This window comes from Alternaria burnsii, assembly GCF_013036055.1.
Source record: "Alternaria burnsii strain CBS107.38 chromosome Unknown 705, whole genome shotgun sequence".
Classification (NCBI taxonomy): Eukaryota; Fungi; Ascomycota; class Dothideomycetes; order Pleosporales; family Pleosporaceae; genus Alternaria; species Alternaria burnsii.
The window spans coordinates 1,251,865-1,272,640 of NW_024066107.1; the positions used below are offsets into that span (position 1 = coordinate 1,251,865).

Below are 20,776 nucleotides of genomic sequence, written 5' to 3' on the forward strand. Positions count from 1 at the left end.
TAGACTCCTGTATCCTTTCGGGAGCAACGTTAAATGTCTCCATAGACTGTGTCGCCTCCAAAATGGTGACCACCCTGCAGATAGGTTGATGGGACAATTATCTAGCCAGACCACGATATTTTCCACGTCCGGGACGACATTCATAGTATGCGCGAAAACCTGAAAGGAACCAGGAGCTTGACATTCATGGGGTGTTTGTTGGTTTCCAATTATCAATGTTGCGATATAGGCTAGAAAAGTACCATTGGGACCATCATGGTGTCTGTCTTATGCTGAGGATTAAAAGAATGTAACGAGGCCACGTAATAAGCAGAGATATTGCAAATGGCCAGCCTAATGAGGCTTGTCACGGCGAAGGACACTTTTGCAACACATCATAGAAGCGGACTAGAGCCGAACATCTCCTCTGTGCGAGAGGACCTTTTTGCGACCTGACTCCCTTTCAACCTCCATCTGGAACTCAATCGCTAGATGGGTGCGCTATAGCACGACTTATACCTCGAGCCAGAACTGGCCGTACCCCAATCGCGAAAGCATGCCGCATTCTCGCACTGTCTGCCGAGCTCCGCCTGCTCATCTACAGTCACTTGGTCCCTGAAGGCTTCCTCCCGAACGCGCACCATAAGACGTACATTGGGCTCTTGCTCTCCTGCTCCCAGATCTACCACGAGATGGCGACAGAATCCATACGCGTCGCGCCTCTCATTCTGCACGAGATACAAGACACTGTCTACGCAGCGCCAATGAAGCTGCAGCCGTTTCGTCCAATCAACCTTGCCTCATCGATGCACATCACGGTCGGAATACCCCGCTGGGCAATGAGCAACAGGCCCATCTTGAGCGGCATAGTAGTCGCTATAATCTCATTACTGGAACTTCATCTAGCAAGTCTTACCATTGGAATCGAGGAGCATCAGAGTGAGTATGATGTCTGGCAGATGTTTAACATCGGGTTTCCACTTCTAATGCAGTATTTTATACACGGTGTGAAGGCAAGAGGCACCGTGTTTCCTCTCGGATACACCACGAACACAGATCATTATCGCGAAAGAACAGTATACTCGGATATTATCACGCTTGCTATGTCAATGAACTGTCTCGTTACGCCAGGTATCTGCAATGGAAAGCACCTGCCAGAAAATAACGCTTGGTGTCTCCGTCGTCCATCTCGCTCTTCACGACCGCCACTGCCAGCAAATGCGTGCAGAATTAGGAGGATTGTATTCTGTCTAAAGAGACTCCACGATGAAGATCACTCTGTTGCAGGTGGCCAATTCCGCCGGCTCGTATATCCATTCAGCAGAGAGATTATGCGCCAACGCGGTACTACTACGAGCCTACGATCGCGCCCAACGACCGAAGTGCTTCCGTTACTGGAAGAGGGGTGGGAGGCTAGGTGGATAGATGAGATGGGCATAAAGAGGGGTTGCTTCAGAAGAAAGGCGGGTCTATTTGTCTGGAAGATATTGGGGGAGAAGCCGATAGAGAAGTCGGTAGAGAAGCCGCCAGGCAGGGTGAAGAAAGCGCTGAAGTGGCTGTTCAAGCGGTCCTAATTGACACATATTCAGTGAGCGCTCAAACTTTCCAAAGGACTCAAGGCTATTGCAGGTGGCTCATGGAACGTTCACAAGCACCGAATGATTTGAACTTTCCTTGCGATGCTACATATATCCACACCAACCTTGAAAATCACGTCAGCGCAACAGGGATATCCCTTTGATGTCTTTTAGTTGCAGCACGTAGTTACACATTTCGATGTATTTCCGTCATCGACACTAAACTTCATGACCATCATATCATGCGCACAACGTCAGTATAACGACCCTTAACAGGATGTGTTCGAAAGTTCTGGATGTAACACGCCACTACCCGACGGCTACCACAATAAATATCCACAAACAGAATGAACATGCATTTGCACGACCCACTTCCAGCTCTTTCCTTACCTGGTCAATCAAATCCCCATTGCGTATTGAAAAGTATACAAGACCTACTGTTCGTCGGCTCCCCATGATCCAGACTTGCTCAACCCAAGCACTACTGTTGACAAAATAGACTCACACGATGACCTTGTCTGGCCCGGAAACAGCCGGCATAATCATAGTAATCATCGTCATTCTACTTCTTTGCTTGGGAGCCTTCTACTCTACCAAGCATATCCGCCAGCAGAACACACTCCCGGATGCAACGGATCCACCTTTACGCACAGACTCAGGCCGTCCATCACTCTCCTCTTTACTACGACTCAAGGCAACCAACAAGCGCACTGAAATATCAGACCTAGAGCATCATATACGTTATCCAAGCCTAGAACATGGACCTGGCCCAACTCTCACCACATTGGCTGATCCCGAAACACCGGCGATCGGTACCATCAGAGCAGTGACAGCTACACCTACGGCGTCTCCATCGAGTACTAGAGTGAAGCCGCCTGACAGTGTGTCATCGAATGACAGGAGTAGTTTACATCGAGCGGTGTTGGATGTGGGTACAGAAGACGACCAACAGAATGACGATGCGTCGAAGAAACCTGATGATGTTGCAACAACGGCCAAGGAGTTGAAGCATAGCCTCGTGGGCAGGGCATACACCGGAGCTTGGCCTTTGCGCGATGTCCATGGTGCCTCTGGGAGGCGATGAGCGGAGGAAATCTCTAGTGCTGATCTTTCTCGGCAAAGATCAGATTTGTAGAAGTAGCGTATTACAGAGAAGTGAATGCATGAACTTGTTTCCACTGAATTGATAGCTGGTGAGCTCACGACACATACACGTACCGCCTGATGCCACTCCGTCTTTCTTGTCTTTACACCGCAGTGCATGATTAGAAGAGAGCCCACTTACCTGCCTCATATCTACATTCGTTCTTGGTCGACATCACTCCAACATCACATCACGCACAGGGCATGCATGGGGGAAATGGCAATCAAGCATCGTCTTCATGTCTTGCGACAGTCAGACTCAGCGACACCTAGTGGGGGGAGAACCTTTTGTTTCATTGACTCCTGATCATCATGCCGCCGTATATAGCCGTAAAACCATGCCATAGTCGTGGCAGAAACCCTTTCCCAGACACCATATTTTCAGTAAGCCGAGAAAGGAGGAAGAAGGGAGACCGACGGGTCGCGCTTGCGCATTCGTATCTACGAGCGGGCGGGGCGGTCGTTGAAGCGGCGGGGACCGCGCTCGACAACTTGTTGTTGGGAAACGGCAATGACGTTGGTGGGGATGCTGTCGAACTATGGGGAGCGTTAGTAAACAGCATAATGCAGTGTGGGTAAATAAGTAACGTACGCCCATGGACTTGAGGAGGTCCTTGGTCTCCTGGTCGACGTCGAGCGAGCCAGACTCGCTGTTCTGGGTGAAGTCGAGAGCGGAGATCTCGGGGACGTACTGGTCCTTTCGCTCACGCTCCTCTTCTTGGAGCTTGAAGGAAATACCACGAACGGGACCGCGCTGGATACGCTTCATCCTGCTAGTTGTTAGTCTGATGCCTAGTGCAAAAGAGCGAGTTGCTCATGGGGGTTCCAGCTCTGGTGAGTGAGTGCCTTCCTATGCAAGTGCTAGGAGGTCTGCGAAAAGCCAATACTCGGCGCAAACCACCGCATCTCTTCTAGGTCCTGCCCCTCACTGCCATTGCCTCAAACCCGTTGCAGAGACGTACAAGTGAGTGGTGTATCCGGCAATCTTGTTTCGGAGCCTCTTGGAGGCAATGATGGCGATCTCATCACAGATCCTCTTGTTGGTCTCGAAGTCCAGCGACAACTTGGGGTAGTAACGCTCAATGATGACCTTGGCGGACTTCTTGACGGTCTTAGTTCGGACGCGACCCATTTTGGCGACTTGTTGTGTGAGCTGGGAGAAGAGGTTGTCGTGGGAAGGGGCGGTGGCTGTCGGGTTAGTTGGATTGACGCTGGAGAGTAGAAATGTCGGTAGGACGGCTCGATAATTCGCGTAATGTGTGCGGTGGTCGGTGCGCAAGGCTAGTCGCAGGGGGTTTAGCGCCAACGTGGAACTGGGACATTTGACGTTCACGAACACCATCTTGCAGTTGCTAGCATGTAGGAAGAATTTGTATCATATATGTAGTATTGATATTTCACGCTCGCTAATTGCTGCTCATGGGAAAGAAGAACGCTCAAAGAAAGTGCATCACAGATGCTTGTTAGCAAAACTTCGCCAGGCTCCTCGCAAACCATTTCGTACTGAAACTCCAAACACCGTAGCCGTGCCAATACCAATTTGAGGTGACAGATCCTGATCACATCCATCTGATCGTCGCTAGTGACCGCCTTCCGCACCGCCCTCTGAACCGCCTTCAGCGGCGCCACCGTGGTGCGCAGGGTTGGGGAAGTAGAACGCGCAGATTGCAATGATAATGTATGTCATCACGCAAAGCATACCCTCAAGGTAGTTGGAACTCCTATCACGCAGGAAAGAGCCCACCGCCAAAACGGCAAGAATCAAAGCGACCGCGTCGAAGATTGCGAAGTTGTAGTCCATGCCGACACCGATACCCCAGCCAACCAGTACTACGAGCGGTGCGTTGAACAAGGCAGTCTGGATAGACGCACCCAGAACATGAGCGAGAGCCATGTTGATCTGGTTGTCGTAGGCTTCGTCGATAGCGAGCAGATGTTCAGCGATCTTCTCAACAAGTGGGATAAGAATAAGACCGACAAAGGCGTCACTGACACCCCGCTCTTCTACAATGTATGGGATCTCGAGGACGAGGGAAATGGCGACAAGCGATACGCAAGTCAAGGAGACGAGAAGGGCGACGATGACTTCGGTCATGGTAAGCTTGGGCTTCGCCAACTCCTCGTGGCGGTCCTTGTCCTTGTGATCGTCCGCCTCGTAAATTTCGTGGAGCAGACCATCATGGGATACGGTTTGGAAGTACACGTAGACCAAGTAGCCTATGATTGATATGATGGCTACGCCACGGGAAATCAGACGAGTGTTGTATGGGATGTTGACGGTCGTCAAATTGTAGTCAGGATTCTGGAAGAGGTATGCGTAAAAGACAGCAGGAAGTACCAGTGCCGCTACTGAGGTTAGTATTGAAATCGAACAAGATGCAGGATGATGACGTACTAGCAGCGACAAGCATCAAGCCACTGCCGTTCTCAGAAACAGCAGGATGGAACTCTTGGTGGTCGTTCTTGAGACCGCCGAAGATAAAGCTACAGCACATTAGCAAAATAGGTCAACTCATAATTGCGAGTGCTTACCATGTTCCGAGACAGAGGAGCAGATTGGCAAGAATGGATCCCAAGATGGCAGCCTTAATAACCTGCACATTGGAGTCGCCATTGGATGTCCCTATCAAGACCATGAACAGAATGATTTCAACGATTGAACCGAATGTTGTCTCGAGGACGACGGCAAAAGCCTTATTGGGCATCTTGCGCGAGAACTCCTGGCCAGCAAAGCCGAGCATGTTTGCTGACGGCAACATAGCAATGTAATTGGTAATGAAGATTGCCAGATGCCATTCAGGTTTCGCAAAGTGCTGTTGACTTTATCAGTATATACGAACCGTACTTTGGCATGCCAGACTTACGAATGCGATCGCAATGGGTACGATAGGCCACAAGCAGTTGACTAGCATGGACGGCGTGCTGCTACTCCTGCCAGAGATGACAAGAAATTTGATTGGATTGAACCCCCTTCTACCACTTTCGCCCTCTGGATGAAGGCCTGGGGTCACCCTATGGCCATTGTGATTGTACTGCGGCAGTTCCGAGCGACGTCTGGATCTATCACGGCGATCGTCGTCGCCGCGGCGCGTCGTCTTCTCGGTGGTATATTGTCGCTCTCGCGATGAGCGGTGCCCATGGCCGCTAGGATAATCTCGCGAGCTTCTTGAACGGTGCGCCATGGTGTTCGTAAATGTGGGTTGCTTAGGTTGTAGTATTCACAGGCAATGGGCGCTAGATGTAGGCGACGACTGCACGGACGGGGCCCAGCGGTGAGTGTTTCAGGGCGTGCGTATGAGTAGACCTGCAGCGATTGCAGTCTGTAAGGCTGCAATTGAGGAGAAAGTGTAGGAGTGCAGGCAAAAAGGAAAGACAAGAGGGCCGGTGAGACTAGACATTGTAAAAGGGCCGGGCGTCATTTCGGGAGGAGTATTATACTTCCTTGTTTACGAGGTGCAGGAGGTCGCAACGGGCGCGTCCGCTACAACACACAGCCTCAGCGCTATGATCGCCAAACAACGAAAATGTCGCAGCGGGGCTACACCGAAACTCTGCGACTGGCTGCCATACCGCCTTTCAATTGCGCTCCATTCGTCCTGCCACATGTCCATCAAGTGTCTAGCTGAGCTTATCTGCTCTAGACACGTCACCAAGCACCGTACAACGTCTTTGGCAATGCTTGACACCCCTTGGCTGCATCATGATGCGGATTCCAGAACAGGGTTTCAGCTCAATGCACATTGACGTGGGCCCAGACTCCACATTTCACGTCTAACAAGGGGGAAAGGGTCTCGATCTCCGCTACGCAGATGCGAGCTACTCGATGGCAGGCTTAACACTACCAGCCTCCAGATGTCGCGTGCATCGACTGCGCTATTGAACCCAAGCGCAGAAGCATGCTTCCGATGAGTTGGCTTCTGAACTTTGCACGAATATAACTCCATCGATCGCAATGTCAAAAAGGCCCGACGAGCTGCGAAAGATAGCGATCGAGTATCGAATTCAACCGGTACTCACATACAAATAATACTCGCACCGAATGTTCGGAACGTGATGATCAGGCTGTGGTTCGAGCTCAAGCTGATTGGTTCTTGAATGGCTGTCGTACCTTGCATATGATAGACTAGTGTCGGAATGGCTATGCGTGAACCTATACAGGGCTGCATTTCTACCGCATGATGCTCTTCCCACATTGCAATCCGCAATGTTCGATGATGAGGTTTGAAGACACACCAGTCTCCGTGAGTATATGATACGCGCTCGAGCGTGATCACCTGGCTTCGTGCACGGGGACATGTGTTATCGGTAGGCGCGTGCTAGCGTCATGGCAACAGCGACACCTCTATCAACAGACAAACATCATCCATCCATCTCACTTCATCTCCACACCTTTCCATCTCCGCATCTTACAACATGGTCTTCTACTCAGGCTTTGCGCTGTGCGCAGCCATCACAAGCGCTGCTGCGCTCCAGGTTCCGCTTCTATCATCCAGTAACCAAGCGTCACTCGGACATCCACATGGGACAAAACCGCTGGTCAACTCCACGGAGCTCCAGGACCTCATCAGCGGAGACAGATTGATGGCGCGCGCTAAGAAGATGTACGAGATTGCGAAGCTCGGCGAGGCGGAATACAACCACCCCACCAGAGTCATCGGGAGTGCTGGTAAATCTGCCCACGTGACGTGTTACTTGCTGATGCTAACGAACTCGTAGGCCATCTCGGAACGCTATCTTACATCTACGAAACTGTCCTTGAGCTTGGCGACTACTACACCATCACCAACCAGACATTCCCAGCTGTTTCCGGCAATGTTTTTGAATCGCGTCTTGTCATCGGTGACAGCGTGCCCAAGTCTGCAAGGGCCATGGGATTGACGCCAGCCACCAAGGACAAAGAGCCTGTGCACGGCGATCTTGTTTTTGTTGAAAACGAGGGTTGCCAGGAGTCTGACTTCCCAGACTCCGTAGCCGGCAACATCGCCTTCGTCAAGCGCGGTGTGTGCCCTTTTGGCACCAAGTCTGAGCATGCTGGTCGTAAAGGTGCCGTTGCTGCCATTGTGTATAACTACGAAAAGGATGCTGTCTCGGGTACCCTCGGAACGCCATCACCAGATCACATTGCCACTTTTGGCCTCTCTGGTGAAGAAGCTGAGCCAATTCTGAAGAAGCTTGAGAAGGAAAAGCGCGTTGATGCGATCGCCTACATCGACGCCGAAGTGAACACGATCCTTACCGTCAACATTGTGGCGCAGACGACAGCTGGTGACCCAGACAATTGTGTCATGCTCGGTGCCCACAGTGACAGTGTTACTGAAGGCCCTGGAATTAACGATGATGGATCAGGTACGATGTCGCTGCTTGAGGTTGCCACACAACTCACCAAGTTCAACGTGAGCAACTGTGTGAGGTTTGCTTGGTGGGCAGGTGAAGAAGAAGGCCTATTGGGTTCTGACTACTATGTCGCCTCTTTGCCCGAGAAGGAGAACCAGAAGATCCGTCTCTTCATGGATTACGATATGATGGCTAGCCCGAACTTCGCCTACCAAATCTACAACGCTACAAACGCGCTGAACCCTAATGGTTCAGAAGAGTTGCGCGATCTGTACATCCAATGGTACAAGGATCAAGGTCTAAACTACACCTTTATTCCCTTCGATGGTCGCAGCGACTATGATGGCTTCATCCGAAACGGCATTCCTGGCGGTGGTATCGCTACGGGAGCGGAGGGTATCAAGACGGAAAAGGAGGTTGAGATGTTTGGTGGAAAGGCGGGAGATTGGTATGACAACTGCTACCATCAGCTTTGCGACGATATCTCAAACCTCAATGAGACGGCGTGGATCGTCAACACCAAGGTAAGCACTTTCAATACCCAGTATGCAGAGGGACTTCGTTAACACTTCCCAGCTCATCGCACACTCAGTCGCAACATATGCGCGCTCCTTCAAGGGTTTCCCGAAGAGAGAGCTAGAGGCCTCGGTCAAGTCTACGGCATACAGGGAGGATGTCAAATACCATGGTGATAAGATGTTCATCTAGAATATGTCCTGCCCTTCTTTGCCGGCGTATGGGTTAATGTTTGTTGGGTTTGACTGGGTTGCACATATATCATCATGGGTTGATGCGAACATATTTCTGGCAACCAGTGCTACTGAATTTTATGCAATCTTGAAACGGAATATCTTCTCTGTTTAGGTGGGAGCATTAAGCCTCATGATTATCAAATGCGATTGACTTGCTCTGGAACGAATCTTGAAGATGAACGACGGGAAGTCGCGCTAAGCGAACGGGCCGTAACCGAATCATCGGTCGCAATGTCGCGTCTTATTGCGGGATGCATCGCCTCCAATCGCATCATGGCACCCGTATCGATGGCTTCAGCGCTTACCTTTGAGCTGCTGGGGAAGTGCTCAGTATGCAATATCCGAGCTTGACATGTTGCGCACCCTCTGACAGCCTCAGGTGACCAAAGCACGCGCCGCAACGCTGCATCTGCCTCATGGCCCTGTACCCCTCCCCATCTTCATGCCCGTTGCGACGCAGGCTTCCCTAAAAGGCCTCACCCCAGATCAATTAGAAGACCAAGGATGTCGGCTATGCTTGAACAACACGTACCATCTGTACGGGAGAAGTCTTGCCTCCATATGTGCCAACAGCTGCTGACTTGAGGGAGAGGTTTGAAGCCAGGACAGGCGACACTTGACGCAATAGGTGGCGCGCACAAGCTACAGTCATGGCCACACAATATTCTTACAGGTGCCAAACACAATATCATAACAGGACGAAGGGGCGGAAGTGCTGACTGCTACAGATAGCGGTGGGTGGGTGATACCTCCAATTTTGTCGCAATTGGGCAACAGCTGATATCAACACCAGCTTCCAGATGGTATCGCTACTCAAACTCGCCAAAGTCACCGAGGAAGGCGTCCGCTTTCTCAGTCCCCACGATGGGTCTCCCATGTTGCTCACGCCCGAACACTCAATATCCCTCCAGAATTCGATCGGGTCAGACATCATTATGCAACTCGACGACGTTATCGCGACCACCTCGCCCGATCATGCGCGTATGAAGGAAGCCATGGAACGCTCGGTACGCTGGCTTGACCGCTGTATACAAGCGCACAAAAATCCAGAGAAGCAGAATCTCTTCTGCATTATACAAGGAGGCTTAGATCTAGACATGCGACGGGAATGTACGGCTGAGATGGTCGCGCGAAATACGCCAGGCATTGCGATAGGAGGCTTGTCTGGTGGTGAGGAAAAAGCGTCTTATTGTAACGTCGTCAAGACATGCACCGATCTGCTACCTGAGAAGAAGCCTCGATATGTCATGGGCGTGGTATGTCTTGGATGACTTGCGACATGTCACAACTTACTGATAGGACTAGGGCTACCCAGAAGACTTGGTCGTGTCCGTAGCACTTGGTGCGGACATGTTCGACTGCGTTTGGCCAACCCGCACGGCTGTAAGGCAAACTATCTGCTTCACTGTACACTCGGACTAACGTTTACCAGCGTTTTGGCAACGCCATTACTGCCCACGGTGGCCTCAACCTACGCAACGCTGCTTACTCTGAAGATTTTGGCCCTATCGAGGAAGGTTGTAAATGCACCTGCTGCCGTCCAACGTCCGAAGGCGGACTTGGTATCACGAGGGCATACATCTATCATGTTACCGCCAAAGAGACCGCCGGAGCGCATCTTCTTACAATGCACAATGTGCACTACCAGCTCAATTTGATGAAAGAGGCAAGAGAGGCCATCATACAAGATCGATACCCGCAGTTCGTCAAAGACTTCTTTAGCAAGTTGCACAACGGAGAGAAGGATAAATATCCTCAATGGGCAGTCGATGCGCTTCGAGGTGTTGGCGTAGATCTGCTTAGCTAGTAGACGGGTAGAAGATGTCCGCGCTGGCAAGACGCAAAACTCGACCTCCTTTATGATACTTCTGTGAAGGTTCTTTTTGGGGCAGGGTGAAGGAATCAGTGCTAGAATCATGCGGTATTGCACCAGGGCATAACCGATTCATCCTAAACCAGAATGCTAACACATGAGCCATACGTCGACTCTATGACCCGTACTCTGGCGGGCTCCAAATCTTTGACGACCCAAACGCCGGAATGATTTTTCCAATCACACCACTGAACTTCTGAATATACGGATGTGATAGCGTGCCGGTCACAGTGTTGAAGATCTTGATCCCCCACTCAGTCTGCGGGTTCGCAATCTGTGGTGCTCCTGGGATGAGCTTCTGCGCCTTGTCTACATATTCCCGTGCAACACGTTCGTAGTTTGCTAGTGCAGTGGGAATATCCTCTTGGTTACGAGAGATCTCGCCAGCGAGGACATAGGCGCCAACTATGGCTGCTCCAGTTCCCTATTGTAGATGTTAGTATCACACGTCAGTGTTGAGAAGATGTGTTGAGACAACTTACGACACCAGAGATGGGACTTGGGCAATACGCAGCATCGCCCACTAGAGCCACTCGCCCCTTATGCCAAGTATCCATCTTGACCTGCGCAATCTGCTGCATGTAGAAGTCTTCCGCCTTCTTCATCTCCCGTATGCAGCGCTCAGTCTGCCATCCCGCGCCCTCAAACTCCTTTTCGAACCACGCTTGCTGCTCCTCCCTGGTTCCCTTCTTCAACAGCTTATCTAGCTCATCAAAACGACTCAAGTTCGCATCGGTGACGGCAAGATAAGCTCTGGTTGTACCATACTGATCAGGTCGTAACAAAAACAGCCGGCCGCGCGATGCATTGTACCATTGTGCATACTGGGTGTCGGTGGGATCGCGAGGCATGGTGAAGAGAGCAGAGTACTGTCCGAGACGATACAGGTAATCGTCGTTGTTGGGTCCGTGACCAAAGACCATACGGCGGGTCCTTGACATCTGGCCATCGGCACCTATCACAACGTCGAATTCTGTAGGAGGGAGTTTGCCGTTCTTGAAGGTGACGAGGGCTTTGCCGTCTTTTGATTCGTCCTGTTGAATTTCAATGGCCATCTCGTCGAAAATGTAGGTTATTTGTGGGTTATCCTTTGTGAGTTCATACACGATGCGTGCCATGTCTCCTCGTAAGATTTCGTACTCGCTTGTTGCTGGAACGAGGTTAGATTGAAGTTCTCATCGCGTCTCGACTGGTGTTTTTCTGTTCGCAAGGCATTGGGACTAACATACCACTTTGCCGCTCCTCCTCTCCAGTAGCCTCAAAAGTGGCTCGCCTTTGGCCATCCCGGTACACAAATTGCATGCCAACTTCTGTTGTAGTCTTCTCTTTCACTTTTTCCAATACTCCCATCTTCTTTACGATTGGCAGACATGAGGAGCGGAGATCTACGGCTTGTCCACCCAGTCTTGGTTCAGGCGCACGCTCTAGGATGGTGATTTTACATGTTGGCATAAAGCGATGCAGCCAGTATGCAGTGACAGGACCGGCAATGCCAGAGCCGTTTATGAGAATGTTGAGAGGACTTGTAGCTGACGGCATCTTTTTGGCGACGAGGAAATTCGGAGAAGGTGTGGATGGGGATTTTAGGTGCTGAGTGGCTGAGATATGATTCTGACACAGATATGGAAGGCACTGCGGCTAAACATGTGCAGCAGGATGGAAAGGAAACTGTAAGCGTGTTTTTCCCGAGACGGACGTCCGTACATCTAAACTATATATTCTTCGTCCATTCTCTCCTTCGGTCCTTTGCATGCGTCCTGATTGTACTATCCTTCCTTACCCCAGGTGCAGCCCACTAGGATACAGACAGTATCGCGAGTCGGAACTCCGTACTTGGAACTTGCGGATCGGGTTCTCAGGCGCTACGGCGAAATTTCACCGTCGCTAATGACATCACCAGGATTCCAAGACAATCGGTGGTCGCCCTGAACGCTGCTAACTTCAATTGTTGGGGCTTTAGCGATTGGATATAGTCTGTTTGGGTTCTAGGCGTGCACTTCTGCAGGGACACAAGCTTGAAAGACTGTCGGCCGTCAATTATCTTCCGGCACCGTGAGAGACGAAGGTGCTCGTACTTATTGCTTCAATGGGCCTAACTGGGCATCGGAGGATGCGAAAGCCCCGACAGGATCTTGTCGACGCTAACAAGGCCCCCACACCACGATGCCCAGAACCTCCCATCAACATCCTGCATCCAACATTGTTTTCTACAATCGGAACATGTTTCTTACTAAGTGTGCATATTTACCACGTTCATGAAGATTTGCACTGATACCTGCTCGATCTTTAGTCAGCTTATCGGCCTCTCGATTCTAAAATGCCTGAGTAGCACGGATCTTACGCAGCCAATACCCCATCTTCAGTCTCCTGCATTGTCATTCCTTTGGCGCCTCTCTTCCGCACAAAGTGCCAAGTGCTTAAAACAGCCCCCAGACAACTTGCAATCAATGCGATAGAACAGGCGTAGCTAATTCGATATGTTGGACCAAATTTCGTCTTATAGATCTGGGGCCCAATAATGCATAATGCCTGTAAGCTGTCCACTTGTATTTGTCATCCCAATAGCCAGTCCAGCCGTCGTAGTACCCTTGGCCACACGTATACGCTCGGGCCAAATAATTGCGAAGAAAGATTGAGAGGCTGCTGTCGCTATCATGGCAAAGATGTACTTCGCGACTGGTTGTTTGACGTTGATCAAGAGAATATAGCATATTATCTGTATGCCCTTAACTCCAAAACCGGCAACCCAAGGCGAGAGATACCCGTGAATTGTGCGAGACTCATCAGTGTAACGAATACAAGTGCGTAAGTCGGTACAGTCAGAGCCTGAGACACGGCTGTGTTGAAAATGCCTAACTCGTAGATGACAGTCGGAAGAACGAACGATATACCCCATCCACCGATACCGTGCATTGTCCAGATCATGAGGAACGGGAAGAAGGTTGCGCTTATGAACAAAGACTTGACTTGATCTGTGTCAAATGTTTTTGCGCGCATAGTGGGTGCTTGCTGTGGTAGATCAGTCAAGATGACTGCGCACTCGTCTTCACTCAGGAACTTGACAGTCTGCGGGTAATCTGGTAAATGGAAGTACGTATACGCCGAACATATTATGGGCAATATACCCTCGATGATGAAAAGCTGAAGTTTGTTAGCATATGGATCTAAGAAGATTTCGATCACATGCCCATCGCCAACCAACAAGTCCGCCAACCCCATTCATATAGCATATCGCATACGCGAGTAGCCCGCTGACCGTACCGGCGAACATGCCACACGCATACAGAAACGCAACACGCAACGGCAGTCGGTGTGCAGGATACCAAAAGCTGAGATGGTACAACACGCCGGGGGAAAAGCCTGCGGAGGTGAAGATGCAAAGTCAGTATGTATCTTTCAAGCATTTCGTACAGTCACAACTTAACCGCCTCGGCCGTCCCCAAGAAGAAGAGACAAGCCAATATACCGGAGTAGTTGTGCGTCGCAGCCTGGCACATCGATACAACACCCCAAGCGAACATGATTCGGCTCATCCAGACGCTTGGGAAGAAACGTTGCAACATCAACGTTGCAACCGGCTCGAACAGCATATATGGATACCAGAATATGCTCAAAGCCCATGCCCATTGAGATGAAGAAAGGTTACCAAGTTGCTTTCTTATGTCGGTACCTTCCACCTTATTCAGAATCGCTGTACTCGAAATGTTGTTGACGTTCATGCGCATAATGAGGAAGACAAAGGCATACCAGTATAGCATACGGGCGTCCACTTTTCGGTGAGCCTCTATGAGTGCATTGTTCGCGCGTTGAGTCCTAAGTGTCTCAGATGGTTGTACATGGTCAATCGTTTTGGTCATGTCTTCTTCAAGTTTTCGCGTTGCTGTTATTTCTGCCTTGAATGCCTCTTTTCTCAGTAGTATGAATTACAACAAGTGGAAACAGACTCAAGAGATGGTCGATTGATCTTAACAGTCGCTCGAGAACATGATTGTTTTACACTTCCACGCTGTCGTCGACGTCACTGTAGCTAGAGAGGAAACGTCATGTCTCTTTCTAGGAGGTCGCACAACCCTAGCATGCGAATCATCTGTACGGATGAGGCATCATTACGACCCGTACGACCAGTAACTTCATACTATTTTGTCAAGCAGAGAGCTGCCGAAGAGGCCCCATGACACTTGACAATGACTTTGAATGCTACTTGCTGACTACAAAAGAACGGTCAAAACGCATATTAGTTGCTGTAATACCTTTGCACAAAACATCCGGTTCGGGCGACATTTTCATGCCGTATGGAAACGTATCAATCGCGATTACGCACAGTAGTCATCCTCGATATGGTCGGAATAACGATCGTGACTTAGAAACACGCTTCGCATGAGTTTGCATTTCAGGTGAAGAATTTCGGAATACAAATGGGAACAGTATGCGTTATGTGACGCAGTCATGCGAGCACGACGTCTAGCGGGGTATTGCGTGCTCGCCACCTCCGCATCTCTGTCAGGGAACACAAACAACTATGATAGGCCAGAAAGAACCGGAAATAACTTCGCCGAATACATATAGGCGTAATCATCATGCTCACAAACCTCAAATCCCGCTACTCCCACCAACAACATGCCGTCAGCGGTGCTGCCAGAACCACCATCCATCGCGAAGTGGAAGCGACCCCAACACACGACCGAGGAATTGAACTGGGCAGACATTAAGATCATTGATCTATCCACATTTGACGAGCCTAATGGGAAACAGAAATTGGCTGAAGAATTAAGAGACGCCGTAAGTTAACAGATATTGTACAATGAGCCTCTATCCTTACGAGCACGGAGGTGCACCACACAGGTTTCTTCAGCGTCACTGGTACTGGCTTCACCCAAGAAGAGATCGATCGGCAATATGACATCGGTCAAGCTTACTTCAACTTGTCGTTGGAGGAGAAGGGCGACCCAGAGTACCGATGTGATTTCGCAAATGGAAACTATTTCGGGTACCGCGCTGTAGGTATCTTCATCTGAACAGCAAGCGCGACAGCAGTATGTGCGCACTAACGCGAGAAAAAGGCAAACGAGAAGAAGATAATGGGTACAGCCGTTCTTGATAACGTCGAATCGATCAACATACCTAAATTCATTCCTTCAAACTCCCACGAACCATTCCACCCATTCTTGCATTCGTTCCGGTCCGAAATCGAGGACTTTTCCCGTCGATCTCTGGACGTCGCTTCGAAGATTTTCCAACTCTTCTCCTTGATACTAGAACTACCAGAAAATTACTTCTCTGACCAGCACCGCTACGATGATCCGTCAGAAGACCATCTCCGCTACATGGTTTACCACCCCCGTCCTGCTGCTGACGACGCCAAGGTTCAAAATACCTGGTCTCGCGCGCACACGGATTTTGGAAGCTTGACTCTATTGTGGAGCCAGGATGTTGCTGGCCTACAACTCAAAACGCCGACTGGAGAATGGAAGTACGTCCCACCTGTGCCCAACGGCATCGTTTGTAATGTTGGCGATACGCTGTCCTTTTGGTCGGCAGGCTATCTGAAGTCGACTATCCATCGGGTTGTTAGACCGCCAGAGGATCAAGCATACATCCACCGACTGGGCTTGTTTTACTTTGTTCGACCAGGGAATGACGTAGATATCAAGCCGGTGGCGTCACCGTTACTGAGGAGATTAGGTCTTGTTGGCGATGATGCGGCCGACAAGAAGCCGGTGAGGGGATTGGAATATGTGAGAGAGAGGGTGAAGGACTACCATAATCACACGGATTACGCGGATAAGAAGGGAAAGAAGTTCAAGGTAGGAGACTTGGAGATCGAGGACGAAGCTGCGTAGGAGTATAGAGGCTCGTGATGATGCGATCCATTGGAAACTTGATAGAAACTCCTAGCTATTTAAGCAATGCCAATTTGAAATACACACACAACACCCACATGGTATATCCCACTCGTCTACTCATCGTCAAATGAAGCACTCCACGATCTCAGTGCATACAATTCCCTTCGTCGCAAACTTCAAACTACTCTTCCCACCCCAGACCTCACTTGTCCAACCCTGACAGATTTCCAGCCTACTTTCCACCATTTTGACCCTTCCTGCCCACTTCGGCGCCTTATCTAGCTTCTCAAGAATCGGCATATAGTCCTTGGTACCATGGAAAAAGTGGTAGGCCGCCGTCCGCCATGGACCTATTGGATCCTTCCGATAGCACTGAGAAATCATGATACGCCGATTGATGCCATGTGCAAGATATTCGGTTATGGCTGCTAGGATGGCATAACGTTCTGGATCGTGATCCCGAGGGTCGGGTATGGATTGGACATGCCAGTGCTTGTGGTCGAAGAAGTCCTGGACTTCGTCGCGGAGGACTTCGTAGTCACCGCGGATGAGGTAGTGGTACATTACGTAAATTCGATCCAAAGGGGTCTCGTAGGGCCTTCGTTTTGGGAGGAGGATAGCGTCGAGACTGGTGTATTGTCAGTGGGTATCGGATATGTTGCTCGGAAAGTGGATGCTACAACATACGGCCAAGGATATATTGCTGAAACAGTGTGCGAAAAAAGAGAGGGATGCGTATAAGTTGTGCTGAACGTACGGAGCTTTGTATAGAAGACAGGGTGGTTGTTCAGAAAATACGCTTTGAAGCCACGATGGGGGGTTGACGGCTGGAGAGGTTTATGAGGGACCGTCGGGAAGTACTGCGGCATCGTTTCCGCTTCTTGATAGAATCTAGATTTTATTTTGCTTGCATCCTAGAGGATGAAATGGATTTTGAATTTATGGCAGTCCCGGATAATTACATCGAAAGATATCAAGGAAGGATATCGAATGACGCAGGAGAACCGGAGATACATTTTGTGTGCAGTCTCACTGTTGGCTCACAATGACCAACCAACCTAAAAGAAGCACCTATCTACCATCAACCAATAACTCGTGAGAGGTCCTCTAACCAATGGAGCGGTGAATAAAAGCATCAGCGTCAAGCAGAACCAATGAGCCGGTACTGAGGGGTACCGTCTGCCTGTACGTCTCAAGCCGAAGCACCGGTATCTGACACATCGTTTCCTGCAGTTTTTTCCAGGGAAATTATCAGATTCAGGTAGAGGGTCAAATTATGCGTGGGTCAGGGGTGGTGGTGACGAGGTTTCTGTCAGGATCCGGCCCATTCTGACCCGGCCCGACTCGATCCGGGGTATAAAAGCAGACCGAACACTATCGTGGCTCGGTAGCGAATCGTCTCTAGTACACACAGCAATATGATTCTATTATAGAGCAACGAGTATATCCAGTATGTTCAACTAGTATATTGTATCACACCTTCAGGAAAAAGTGATCGGGACGCTAGAGTCAATCATCACCCGTGTCTGTCGAGCAGCACGACTCGACACGAACCTCAAGATGATGGAAGATCAGTCTCTTATCTAGATTTGATTGTTATAGTAGGAGATGAGCCGCAAAACGGACATAGCGAGTGTAGTAGGAATTTGGCATGATTCCACAAAGCCATTGTTTTCAGCAATCGAGAGGGTGACGATCAATGCAGTGGCCCGCAAGATGACAGTGAAGATGAGAGTGAAGATCTTAATGCTATCACTACCTTATATTAAATCTCAGCGCTCTTTTCCTATGATATGCATCCCTCCAACGTTCATGCTTTTCTTCTTCTTGCCCAAGCCCTTCCATTTGTCCTTGCAGCTTGGGCTAAGCTTTCTAGTCACACTCTCACCAACTTTTTCTACTCTTCCCACTAAGCCCTTCATACTATCTTTTCCTTCTGTAATCGCAGGTACAAACCCCGTAGAGAGGGTTCTCTTCAATTCTGAACCTATCGAAGTGATCTTCTTGACTTTCAAATTCTCCCAGCTGCTGGTTCTCAACTGAGCGGTGGATTGTTGTCTCGTCGCCACTCGCTTTAGAGCGGAAGTCGAACGATGGTGGCTCGGCGCGAAAGAACTGTTGGAAAACTTCCGCCTAGAAGGATGGTGTGACGGCAATGACATATGCGGCCTGTCTGCAGCATGTGTACGGTGCAGTGGGGATGGTGATGTGGGCGTCCAAGATGATCGGTCTGGTAGAGCAGTCAGAGATATGGGAGATTGGTGCGTATCGGGAGTCCATGAGAAAGCTCTCGCTCTCGTTGACCCATCAAAATCCTCTCCAGGTGTTGAGTCCGATGTCTGCCTGAAAGGAGTTGGCCCCAAATCAATGTTAAGGCCAATTCTGTTCTTCCTTTCATGCCTGGCCTCGAAACTTCTTCGCTCTCCAGATATACGTTTCTTGCTCAGCCTGCGCCTAAATTTGTCGGCACTATTCACTCGATAGCGGATACTCCCGTGTTGCTTGTCTTGTTTCTCTTGGAGCTGCCTCTCATTTTCCTCATCGCGATCTGCTTGCTCTTGGCGCGTGAGGAAGTCTTCAATCCATTCTTTTGGTCCGTCGTTGATAGTACAGGGCTCAACCCATTCACTCGATTTCGCCCATTCGTGCTTGTGAGCTCCATCAGTGTATGGAGAAAGAACACTGTTATTCAACCTCGAGTGAGATTCAAGGATATCAGCTTTCAATGGTATATTGGTTATAGACTCTGGTGTGCCGGTAGGTACATAAGCAGCCTGGTTGTTTGTACGACCGTACCGTAACGTGCTCCAAGGCCTATATAATCTAGTGACTTCATTGAGTCTTGCATCTAGCTTACTGATAGATTGCATACTCTGGAGTTGAGCAGATGGACTAATTTGGATAGGTCCGGGCTCTTGATGTGATCTTGCTGATACAGCCGAGCAGATTGTTGAGGTGCGTGATGATGGTGGACGCAGGGACGTGTTCGGGATAGTGGTGACTGTATCATCTCTTGCAATAGCTTCGTCAGTTTCAATACTGCTGATTACCGGAAGGGTTCCTTCCAGAGGTAGACTTGTTAGATGGTACGTTGGTGGCTCGTGGTCGATGGCCGCAGTGAGCTTACTATGCGACAGACTTGACGAGGGCTTACCGCGAGTCAAAGTAAGAGCGTCGGCGCGGTGTGTAATATTGGTCACATCCGTGGAATGAAGCTTCAGTACTGTCGAATCCTTTAGCGATTGTGATATGGCCATATCATCGTACATCGAAGTATTCGTTTCTTGTTCTGATGTGGAGATTCCGACGTATCTAGATGTCTTTCCCAACGGTAAGGATGATTGGGCTGAGTTTCCAGAAACATGTCTGTCCTCAATGATTCGGGTATGTTTTAGAGGTAGGACATCTTCCACTTCTGTCACTGCAACCCCTATGTCGTCTCTGTTCCCACAAAGATATCAGTAAAGCTTGGCCATGCAGCTTATTCACATACCCAGTTTCATGTTGTCTTAGCTCCCGAAAAGCTTTGAGTAATATTTCCGTGCCCTTGTCGTGACCCAACGGGTATTCCATGATGGCACCGTTTCCCGCTTCCATATCGATATGTTCTTGCTGGAAAACAGTGGGGAAATCGCATCTTGATAAGAAAACTCAGGAAAGACTCCCTACGTCAAGGAGCATCGTGTACTTCAAAGGCCGTATCAGGCAAACGAAGGGTTCACTGTGCCCGCAGTATTGTCAACCGTTTGCCCGTAGCCGAAGAGTGAAACCACAGCACTTACAGGCTACAAGAGATGATCAGGGCTGAGGAAGACCAATCAACTTCTTCAAAGTCTTGTTACCGCCGCCGAGTGGGGTTCGGCTAAGGTGTGAACCTGGTACTGCAGCAGAAGACCCTGCGTCGCATCGTCGCTCCTTGCGCTGCCGTCATCGGATCCCACATTCATGATCATAACTAAACGGTCTTCTTTTTCCCAACACGTGATTTTACACTGGCCACGTAGGATTGGATAGCCCATGGAGATTTGCCGATGCGAGGGTGGTTAAGGGCCAAGTGATGTGAGATCTGGGAAGACTGGAGAGAGCCAAATGCTTCGGGCGGGAATGTTCCTATCGGAAGAGCAGTAGAAGTCTCTGCGAGATACAGTTGTTCTGAAACCAGCCAGTTATGGACGGTACAGCGATTGTTGATCAGACATCGTGACCGATTATGGATTGCGGAGAGAGCGTACCGTGGCACCCTCGATCGTGTACCAATGAACGTGTTATGAGGAA

At 49.9% G+C, this 20,776-nt stretch overlaps 9 protein-coding genes across 9 annotated transcripts; 4 read left to right on the forward strand and 5 right to left on the reverse strand.

Moving 5' to 3' along the window:
• Window positions 1–671: 671 nt before the first annotated feature.
• GT037_000459 (uncharacterized protein) lies at window positions 672–1,553 on the forward strand (the record flags this gene model as incomplete). Its single annotated transcript, XM_038925506.1, has 1 exon — window positions 672–1,553. One exon carries the CDS (start codon window positions 672–674, stop codon window positions 1,551–1,553), a length of 882 nt encoding a protein of 293 aa, XP_038791362.1.
• Window positions 1,554–2,064: 511 nt separating this feature from the next.
• On the forward strand, window positions 2,065–2,640 carry GT037_000460 (uncharacterized protein; the record flags this gene model as incomplete). The annotated part of the gene is made up of 1 exon (XM_038925507.1): window positions 2,065–2,640. The coding sequence occupies one exon, from the start codon at window positions 2,065–2,067 to the stop codon at window positions 2,638–2,640; it is 576 nt and encodes a 191-aa protein (XP_038791363.1).
• Window positions 2,641–3,009: 369 nt separating this feature from the next.
• Window positions 3,010–5,881, reverse strand: GT037_000461 (vacuolar calcium ion transporter h(+) exchanger; the record flags this gene model as incomplete). The annotated part of the gene is made up of 7 exons (XM_038925508.1): window positions 3,010–3,236; window positions 3,288–3,469; window positions 3,662–4,041; window positions 4,444–5,045; window positions 5,095–5,183; window positions 5,232–5,512; window positions 5,564–5,881. The coding sequence occupies 7 exons, from the start codon at window positions 5,879–5,881 to the stop codon at window positions 3,010–3,012; spliced, it is 2,079 nt and encodes a 692-aa protein (XP_038791364.1).
• Window positions 5,882–7,112: 1,231 nt separating this feature from the next.
• On the forward strand, window positions 7,113–10,592 carry GT037_000462 (zn-dependent exopeptidase; the record flags this gene model as incomplete). Its single annotated transcript, XM_038925509.1, has 10 exons — window positions 7,113–7,365; window positions 7,416–8,557; window positions 8,610–8,721; window positions 8,898–9,115; window positions 9,165–9,322; window positions 9,376–9,458; window positions 9,514–9,523; window positions 9,579–10,041; window positions 10,091–10,168; window positions 10,218–10,592. 10 exons carry the CDS (start codon window positions 7,113–7,115, stop codon window positions 10,590–10,592), a joined length of 2,892 nt encoding a protein of 963 aa, XP_038791365.1.
• Window positions 10,593–10,773: 181 nt separating this feature from the next.
• Window positions 10,774–12,197, reverse strand: GT037_000463 (fad nad-binding domain-containing protein; the record flags this gene model as incomplete). The annotated part of the gene is made up of 3 exons (XM_038925510.1): window positions 10,774–11,082; window positions 11,141–11,808; window positions 11,888–12,197. The coding sequence occupies 3 exons, from the start codon at window positions 12,195–12,197 to the stop codon at window positions 10,774–10,776; spliced, it is 1,287 nt and encodes a 428-aa protein (XP_038791366.1).
• Window positions 12,198–13,370: 1,173 nt separating this feature from the next.
• Window positions 13,371–14,515, reverse strand: GT037_000464 (mfs general substrate transporter; the record flags this gene model as incomplete). The annotated part of the gene is made up of 2 exons (XM_038925511.1): window positions 13,371–13,799; window positions 14,084–14,515. 2 exons carry the CDS (start codon window positions 14,513–14,515, stop codon window positions 13,371–13,373), a joined length of 861 nt encoding a protein of 286 aa, XP_038791367.1.
• A 760-nt stretch (window positions 14,516–15,275) lies between these two features.
• Window positions 15,276–16,498, forward strand: GT037_000465 (2og-fe oxygenase superfamily protein; the record flags this gene model as incomplete). Its single annotated transcript, XM_038925512.1, has 3 exons — window positions 15,276–15,437; window positions 15,488–15,655; window positions 15,719–16,498. 3 exons carry the CDS (start codon window positions 15,276–15,278, stop codon window positions 16,496–16,498), a joined length of 1,110 nt encoding a protein of 369 aa, XP_038791368.1.
• A 126-nt stretch (window positions 16,499–16,624) lies between these two features.
• On the reverse strand, window positions 16,625–17,370 carry GT037_000466 (uncharacterized protein; the record flags this gene model as incomplete). The annotated part of the gene is made up of 3 exons (XM_038925513.1): window positions 16,625–17,129; window positions 17,189–17,204; window positions 17,259–17,370. The coding sequence occupies 3 exons, from the start codon at window positions 17,368–17,370 to the stop codon at window positions 16,625–16,627; spliced, it is 633 nt and encodes a 210-aa protein (XP_038791369.1).
• A 903-nt stretch (window positions 17,371–18,273) lies between these two features.
• On the reverse strand, window positions 18,274–20,074 carry GT037_000467 (uncharacterized protein; the record flags this gene model as incomplete). The annotated part of the gene is made up of 2 exons (XM_038925514.1): window positions 18,274–19,942; window positions 19,995–20,074. 2 exons carry the CDS (start codon window positions 20,072–20,074, stop codon window positions 18,274–18,276), a joined length of 1,749 nt encoding a protein of 582 aa, XP_038791370.1.
• Window positions 20,075–20,776: the final 702 nt, after the last annotated feature.